The following is a 9,520-nucleotide window of genomic DNA, read 5'->3' on the forward strand; positions in this document are numbered from 1 at the left end:
ACGAACCTTTAAAAGGCCTCATAGTGACCCCTGCCTGCTCACCTTGGAAGTGTTTTGGGAGTAATTAATCCGGGAATATGGGTATCACGACTCACAGTGAAAGTGTACAACCTCTGCAGAGTGTAAAACTGGTATATCAGCCGTGCTCACGGTCACGAACAGCCTTGGAACATTTACGAAATAGATGAACACTAAGACTTATTTGTTTATGCTATTCATTATTCATGTTTACATTTGATCATGTATTTTGCATTGGGAATTGAAACAACTTGTTGCTACTCTTAAGCTAAAATTATGACAACTAAAAGCTGAATGTTGTTAAACCTGTGTGAGCCTCATGAACCCCGTGTTACACTTGTTGAGTACGACACGTACTTACACTTGTTTATTTTCATCATTTGGATAAAAATCCCGGATGGGTAACAGATGACTTTGGGTATGATGATTTTCCTGAGGACTACTAGACTTATGGTCAACCAGTCGACGTCCCTGTAAAATGGAGCTTCCGCGAGAGATCTTTTATTCTTTCCGCTATATTTATGTGTTAACTCTGTCTTATTCGTGATGTAATAAACACTTGTGATGATACTATTTATAATTTATCAACTTATGTGTGTGACTGATCTCTAGGCGCACATAAAATTTTGCACTTCATTTTATCCTTAAAATTGGGTGACAACAAAACTATCCTAAGTTTTGTGCGTCATCGTGAATTGGCGATTGTAGACAGAAACAAGCTGCACAAACTTGCACGCGAAGCATAGAACATGGCCACGTTTCTCGGGAACATCCATGTTCCTGATTCGGGATCATTTACGTTCCACGTTGTAAAATAAGTTCCCATTCCACATTGCCTTGTGAGAACATGGCTTAAACTCCAGCCCAGCTGCCATTTTTTTCCCAGCCGTCATGCTGTAGACAAAAACTCGAGCTGATTACTATGATGACAAACACATAGTATAACGGTTCAACTTGTACTGAATATTTTAGAAAATACACGGTCAAACAGTGAAGGAATACATAAGGCACACATGCTTGAAGCAGAAAACTGAAATAAGGGGAAAATGCATGGAAGCGCAGAGATGACAAAGCCACCGTCACTAACAACTCGGTACAAACCTTTTATAATTCGTTTTTCCAATTTCTCCTGCACCAGTAACAATAACCAGAATAGCAACAGCAAATGGTAACAAAACCTGAAAAACCATCAGCTAGATTTAGAAGTGCACAGGTACCAGGGTTCAAATGGCGAATGCAAAATGCAATCCTGATGTTCAGTTCTTCACCAGATTACAAGCAGGCACGCCCAATACACATCATAAGTATTTTGAACACATAACGATGGTCCAGCTCAGGAAACTGTTTGAGTTACATCGACCTTGCTAACTGAAACTAAGAAAACAGCAATCTCCTTTGGTGCAAAACTAGCCAATACTCTGCAAGGCCAACACGATCACTGGGTAGCGCCATAAACCAGACTGGGGAACAGCCAGAGGCTACCGATTTGCCTGTAGTCTGGTGGGAATGTAAGACCATACATCATGGTGTCAAATACGCGGCGGTGGGGCACTGACTGACCAACCTCCAGTGCAGTCCAACTCTCTTCAGGATCAGCATCATCGAATAGCCTGGCAACGTAAACGCAGTTACTCTTTCCTCCCCATCTCTCAGGGTTCATGCAAGAAATTGCAGGATTCCTCCCATCCAGGCTAAGAAACAGAGCATGGTTTTCCAACTTCTCCATCTGTACCCACTTGGCTGGCTTCACTGAGAAGTCAAGGCGAAAGACCTTCAAAAATGTAATGTGGCTGTTGGGCACGGCAAAGCTAAGCGAGCTGCTAAGTGAGGGGACAGAACTACAAGTAATTGCGAGGTCAACCATGAGAAGCATGTCACCACAGACCACCAACCATGGGGTAAGAAGCAGGCTCTGCAGGGAGCTCTGCGCAACTGATATTTGCTTTATGCTGAACTGAGGTGTCAACTCGATAGTGTAAAGCCTCATAAAAGCATCTATGACAAGAATATGACCTTTGAAGGACACAACCTGACAGATGCGTTCATGGCCAAGATCAAGAGGATGCTCTAACCAGGAGTTTGTTCCAACCTGCCACTCAAACATGGAGGCCCTTGAGAAAAGGAGGAGGCGGGAGTTGGGTGAATTGAATGGAGCCGTAAGGATACCAATGCCAGAAGAGTAACCAAGCTTGTTGTTGCATGGGAGTTCGGGGGCCTTCACCTTGGCACCAGTGTATGCATCGACAAGGAGGCAGTGCTCCTCACATGTAAAGATAAGATACCCATGTGAGCAGCCCAGATAGTTCATTTCATTTGGAGTATTCTGAGGCGCTGAACATCGAAGGGATAAGTTTTTCTTGGTAATGTCACTGAGCTTCCATTTGCAAATAGACAAACAGAGGGGCTTGATACCTCTGCTATGTGGAGGGACATAAGGACCATCTGGATCGAGGTGGAGAGGTGGGAAGCTGAAAGCATACACAGAGGGGAAGGAAGAGACTGCTGCACGCCAAGACTGGCATGTGCCAGTAAAAGCAAGGAAGTCCTGGAATGAGTTGATGAGAACGATGATTTCATGAAGCAGGCTGTCCAGGATATCTGCACAAACATAAGGTCCAGATGAAGTAGAGCCTGACTTCTCCACAATGGTAACTTCTCTGCCACATAGAAATTCAATAACAATGGATCAGAATAAAGAACTGAATAATAATAGAGTTATACTGTTGGAGTTAATACACTGTAGGAAATGCAGCAGGATTTAACAGAACAACAAGCATGGTGATCTATCTTGACATACTAAACTTTAATCGGGACAACCTATGTCAGAGCCACCGACAGTTTGTTTTCTCCACAATAGCAGAACTAGATTCTTTTGGTGTGCCAACGGTACGTATAATTTGTATATTTTCAAATCATGGCAGAGGGAGTGATTTGCATAATATACTCAAAATAAATATCAATTGACATAAAAGCGAAGTGATATGCTCCTCTTCTTACCCAGACAACTTTCAATTGTCTTTTCTATAATAATTTACTAGGTCACTAATCAGAAGTGAGTATTGCTCCTGGCAACCCCATAACCATGAGGATGACCAAATACACATGAGACTCCGTGGTGAAATGAAATGCGCTCTTTTCTGATTCTGTCTACTGTAGATCCAACACATCCAGTCAATAACCGAGTCACGTCATGTGATGAATATACATTTCCATAATATTAAATGGGCAATCATCCCTTCCCCGGTTTATGTGGATGCTTTGGTTCTTTTTAACAGCTTATTCCATGCCAGTAATCAGGGTCGCCACAAAAGTATCCATCCAAATCAAATTTGACATTGCGTTCCACCTCATCGCTGAACCAAGAGAGCAAAGTTCAAGGCAGCGGTGTGACCAAGACTAGAACTGATCTGGAGTGAACATTTTCGATGTTTATGAAAACGCCAGAATAATCTCAAACAGGCACGGCTTATTAACAGGGGGTGGAAAACTGGAAACCCAAAATTAAAGGAGGCCAGTGCACAAACTGCCACTACTAATTGACCAAAATACCCTAACTATCACTGCCAGTTCGTAAAAATGGCACACAAATTCATCAACAAAATATAGAATCACAGATAGCTACTCGCACAGGGACATTTTCAGGTAAAAAAATGATTATGCACTTGAAACAATAACAACTCATTTTTACTGAAATCCTAGAGACAATGTGGTCAGAATCAATGGGAAAGAACGGTTTGGAACTACAGGTAGCCATAAAGCATGATATTTCACAATTGTTTTTTTTCCGAAATGGATCACAAGTATTAATTGATCCTCCATAAAAAAAAAACCATTTCAGTAATATACTGATCGATGAGCTCGTTTATTGACTACTGGTTGACTACAGCAAGACTACTGATTGACTGATGGGTGGTAGAAGGTCGTGGATTTTCTCCCTTTTTTTCTGTCTTGGATCCGCCCCCATCCGCTCAGGAAATAAATAAATACACCCTAATTAAGAATCGGGAGGAAAAGAAAGAGAGATGAGCGGTTAGGGTTGGCGTCAGGCTGCAGACCTGGTGCTGAGAGTGGCATCCGCCAGCGACGAGGACTCGGCGCCCTGCTCCGATGACCGCGCTCTGCGGCGGCGGCGGCTTCCGGCCATGGAGGTCGCGTGGTGGAGGCGTTGGCTGCTCGAGCTCCTGCTCCTTGGAGAGGAGAACGTCCCAAGGTAAAACAATGGCAGGCCCACTCGGCCCAACCAAACAAGGTCTGCTCGGCCCAGTTCATTTTATTACGTATTGTCTAAGATAATAAAAAATATATATACTTCAAAAAATTGAAACAATGCGCAGAAAAGATTACAGTTCTGCGAGCATGAATTTTCTCAAACTTCAATCCCACTGGGCAAACAACCTTCTTGGCCTCATATGTAGTCCTGGGTATCTCATTCCCCTCGGGAAATATATCCACAAGCACTTCTAGCAATTCTCTGAAGCCATTGTCAGTCCAATGATTTACTGCCTTCAATTGGAGAAGCTTTAGCGAAGCAGACAACTTTGTATACCTCTCATTGCAACTTAGATGGGGTGGGGTCTTCATATCTTTCAATAGCTGTTGCAGCTTCTTAAACTCCGAACCAGTGTACTCCTCAAAGCCGAATGCATCATGCACCATCTCCTCCAGATTTTTAGCAAGATGGTCAGCATCATAGTTGACAGCAATATCTGCTACATCATCATCACAGAGTTCCTGATCGCCAAAGGGTGCTTCCTCGCCACCGACATAATTAGTTTCATGGAGGACTTCGTCACCATCATGCTGACCAGCAGCTTGCGCCTGATCTTGGTCATTGACACCTTCTCCATGCTTATTCCAACATCTATAGTCATCCATGAATCCTCTCATTATTAGATGGGCATGGACTGTCATCAAATTTGAGTATTGCATTTCATTCTTACGGTCAACGCATGGACACCACACAGATGACTTCTGTCCATTCAACATATCTGTCTCTACAGCAGTTAGGAAAAATTTAAGACCATCTAGATAGTCATCACAAGTACAGTTCCAAACGTACATCCAGCGGCTTCTATCCTCCATAGTCTAAAAAGGAAAAATGAAAATGGAAGAATAAGTCAATCAATTCTAGAAATTGTCACAACACAACAATTTTGGCACAATCATCAGCTGTTTCACCATCATAGTTTGACACAAGCTCATCAAAGTTCAGAATGCAAGTTAATCAGTTGCACAAGTTGTTGCTGAGCACACCTCTGGCCACTGCTAGGTGGCGAAGCACTGCTGGAGGATAGATGGTGATGGCGACCGAATTTTTTACATTTTAGACCTTTTTTTCAAAGTTTCTCATAAATAGATCCCTGGAGGAAAGATTTTAGAATATGGACCCTTAGCTCAGCGCCATTGATGCTGGCACCTAGCTAACACGTCTCGGTGCTAGCGTCCCTAGTGCCGAGCTCCTGGGCTCGAAGCGAACGTAGAAGGTGACATGGCGGGGAGCTCGACGCCAGTCACTCTGGCGCCGAGCTCGGCGTCGTAGATCTTGGCGCCGAGCTCGAAGCCAGAGTGACTGACGCCGAGCCTTTATTACCTATGGGCCCCGTCCCTCTCTTCCTCTCCCTCTCTCGCCCTAGCAGAGCAGAGCCGAGCTTCGCCGCCGCCACCGTCGCCCGCGCACGTGCCTCCACCGGCCGTCCTCGCCCGCGCCCGTGCCCCGAGCCCGCTGAGCGCCACCGTGGCCGCCCCGCGCCGCGCCTTGGCGTGCAGGAGCGCCACGCCCCGTGGCCGTGTCGCCCCCCTCCCCCCCACGGCGGGCCGCCAGCGCCCTCCACCCGTGTCCCAGTCCCCTCACCGGTTCCTACGCTCGCGCCACGCCCTCTCCTCCCCTTGGCCTCGCCCCGCCTTGCCGTCCTCCACCGCCGGCCTTAGCCACGACCGCCGTGCCTCCCGCGACCGTCGAACCAGACTCGCCGCGTGGAGCCCCAGGCATCCCGCGCTCGCCGCGCGCCACCGCTGTCGTCGCCCGTGCCACCGCCGACCCCACCACCTACAGCGCCCGGCCGTGCCACCGCTGGCCTGGATCATCGATCTGACCCACGCCCATCATCCGCTGCGACTCTGTCGATGTCCGCGGATCAGTCGTTGGAAAGGTAAAAATTATGAATATGCAATGTACCTACTTAGTTGACATTTGTTATTTACTAGTTAATGTGATGACTCAGGTAGTTGATTTAGTTAGTGATCTAGTGAGATATATATGTAGATAGATAGAAACATAGATACATAGGTACATAGATATAGTTAGATAGCTACTTAAATATGTAGTTACATATTTAGTTAACTAAATATGATCTAGCTATTTAGTGAGTACACTGTATATATACGTAATTATTATCTTATTTACTTAGTTTGTAGTTAGAAAGTACTTGTTAGGTACTATCTATCGTCTAATTTAGATTATAGGACATGTGTTTCGTTACGTGTTTGAACTAGATGGACAACCTAGTGACCATATATCATGGAGGCATCGTTGAAAGCGATCGCTATGGATATGTTGAGTTTGTTGACATGCAAAGCGTGCATGTGCTATTCAATGATAGACCTTCATTTAGTGAGATGGTTGCAAGGGCTCGAGAGGAGCTACATTGCCTTGGAGATGATGGCATTGTAGTTGATGGTGTACTGCACCTAGGTTCTCCTCCCAACATCTTCAGGCGAATGATCTCAATTGGTTGTGCGGATTAGTGGGAGAACTATGTGAGATCGGCTATGAAGAGACAGCTGCAATGTTTGGACGTGGTTGTGCGTCGAGTGTTAGTTGATCCCATCCCTCATGGGTTTTCCCCAGCAATGGATCAGTAGGCACACATCGACCCTCCCATTCTGGAACCTTATATGCATGTGGAGATTGCACCTATGGTTCTCGATGCTCAATCTGCCCCTAATGCGGTAGTTGGAGATGGTTGTTAGACTTATGTTTCTGTGGTAGATTCTCCTCATGAGATCCCTTTAACACAGAATCCTCCGAGTAAGTGTCTTAACCGTATGGTTTTTGAGAGCTTACCCCATTCCTTACATCTATTTCTTTCATTCTTTTCTCATTTCTCTACTTATGTTACAGAAGACATTCCTAAGAATGTGGATGTGCCCCTGTTGCTGCTCAAGTGCACTTTAGAGATGGATTCTGTGGCTCCAATAGTATTAAAATTATGTATGATTCGGAGCCATATGAGATGGCTAGGGCTTTTGATTCTGATGATGATCGCCCTATTGGAGAGCTGACAGAGAGTGATGTTGAGATGCTGAGGCGTATCTTTCCCGGCCGCCGTGATCCTAGAGTTCACAAGTTCAGCGATCTTTCTCATTCCGATTAGGCGTTTGTAGAAGGACATGATGATGAGCTCCTAGAAGCTCCTGAGGCCGATCCTAACATGGTAATTGAGAATGGGAGGGTGTTCAATGACCTTCCTGCTTTGAAGAGGTGGTTGCAGGCTTTTGTAGTGATACAAAAGAGACCTTACAAGGTATTGCATTCATATGCGGAGCGCCGTTATACAGTTGTGTGTGACAAGGAACACTGCCCATGGAGGGTTTGTGCAAGGAAGCAACAGGTCATCGAAAAATGGAAGATCACAAAAGTTGTCGGGCCACACAATTGTACTGACCATGAGCTGACACTGAGGCATCGGCAGTGGACATCTACCCTCATTGCCAAGCGGTTGATGGGGATTTTGCAGGGAGAACCCAATATGAAGGTGAGAACAATTATCTGGACCGTTGAGGCGTTGTATGGAGATTATGTGATAACTTATGGTAAAGTATGGAGGGCTAAGTAGCGAGTGTGGAAGATGATATATGGGGACTAGGAGGATGGGTATGAGCAGCTGCCAGTTCTTTTCAATGCAATCAAAGTGGTGAATCCAGGCATGCATTATGAGTACATCCCAAAACCAAATGCATGGAAGGATGGGAGGCAGATATTCTTCCATGCTTTCTGGTGCTTCCCTCAGTGTGTCGAGGCCTTTAGGCATTGTTGTCTTGTCTTCTCCATTGATGGTACGTTCTTGATTGGCAAATACCAGGGTACACTTCTTATAGCCATATCTTGTGACGTGAACAACAAGTTGGTTTCTTTGGCATTTGCTTTGGTTGAGAAGAAGAACAATGACAGTTGGGGATGGTTCTTGAGGCTAGTCTGGATACACGTGGTTGGGCCTGGCAGGGAGGTTGGCGTCATATCTGATAGGCACCAGGGCATACTTAATGTCGTGCGAGAGCAGATAGAGGGGTATGCACATTTACACCATCGTTGGTGTACTCGGCACCTTGCCGAGAATCTACTCCGGAAGGATGGTGTGAAGGGTAACTTTGATCTGTTTTAGGAGGCTGCTCGATAACTTGAGGACAAGTACTTTTAGGAAAAGTTGAAGCAGGCCAGAACCACATCAAATGCAGAAGGTAGACAATGGCTCACAGGTTTAATGAGGGATTTGGAAAAATAGACGAGAGCTCACGACGTCGGTGGATGGAGGTACGAGTTTTAGTGCAGCAACATGATGGAGTCATTCAATAAGTTGCTATTGGGGATACGTGGTATGCCCATGAATGCAATCGTTCAATTCACCTTCTATAAGCTTGTTGCCTAGTTCAACGATAGACACGCCCATGCATTGCAGTTGCGGAGTGATGGAGAGATATGGGCTCCGAAACCAAAGGCACACCTAGAGAAGGCAAGAGAAAGGGCTAGCACACATGAGGTTACATGCTTTGATCACGCCATAGGGACTTATCAGGTCGAGCATAGGGGCGGTACAATGTCCGACGACGAGGTCCGAGAGTCGAGGATCCATGTGGTTGTTCTTCAAGATTTCAAATGCACTTGTGGTAAACCAAGACAGTACCACTTTCTATGTTCTCATTTGGTACCAGCAGCTAGGCATCGCCACTATAATATCAAGAGGAGGATACCTCACGAGTTTAGTGTCGACACGCTTGTGCACACATGGAGCCCTCGCTTCATGCCTTTCTGGGACCCTGGAGAGTGGCCTCCATATGATAGGCTGAAGTACATTGCGGATCCAGCTTACCATTGGAACAAGCGTGGATCAAGGCAGAGGACAAGACACAGGATGATTATGGATCAGATACCCGGAAGAACAAGGCGTGGGAGAGGAACTCCATTTGTTACTGACCCCGAGCAGTATGAGTGCGGCAAGTTTGGTAGACTTGGCCACAATTCATGAAGTTGGCATTGGCAGATTAGTGATGTGCGACTATTGGTTGATTTTTTATTTTATATTTGTCGTATTCATTTAATTAATTATGCATGTCTCAATTTATGTTTGTATTTGTGTCAATTACTTATACATTTCTAAGTTCATGTTTCATTGTATATTAAAATTCTAATTCATTCACTTTTTTCTAGGATGGCGCAATTCCACTTGCTCGACCCGACGTACGAGGCGACCCACCAAGGACGTCTCATAGCGCTGGGTAGGTAATA

At 45.4% G+C, this 9,520-nt stretch overlaps 1 protein-coding gene across 1 annotated transcript; it reads right to left on the bottom strand.

The window, feature by feature from the left end:
* Positions 1 to 1,145: 1,145 nt before the first annotated feature.
* On the bottom strand, positions 1,146 to 4,239 carry LOC136487574 (uncharacterized). The gene is made up of 2 exons (XM_066484698.1): positions 4,074 to 4,239; positions 1,146 to 2,675 (listed from the first exon to the last, which is right to left on the bottom strand). Exons 1-2 carry the CDS (start codon positions 4,160 to 4,162, stop codon positions 1,454 to 1,456), a joined length of 1,311 nt encoding a protein of 436 aa, XP_066340795.1. The 5' UTR covers positions 4,163 to 4,239; the 3' UTR covers positions 1,146 to 1,453.
* Positions 4,240 to 9,520: the final 5,281 nt, after the last annotated feature.

The sequence above is a fragment of the Miscanthus floridulus genome, chromosome 10, assembly GCF_019320115.1.
Source record: "Miscanthus floridulus cultivar M001 chromosome 10, ASM1932011v1, whole genome shotgun sequence".
Classification (NCBI taxonomy): domain Eukaryota; kingdom Viridiplantae; phylum Streptophyta; class Magnoliopsida; order Poales; family Poaceae; genus Miscanthus; species Miscanthus floridulus.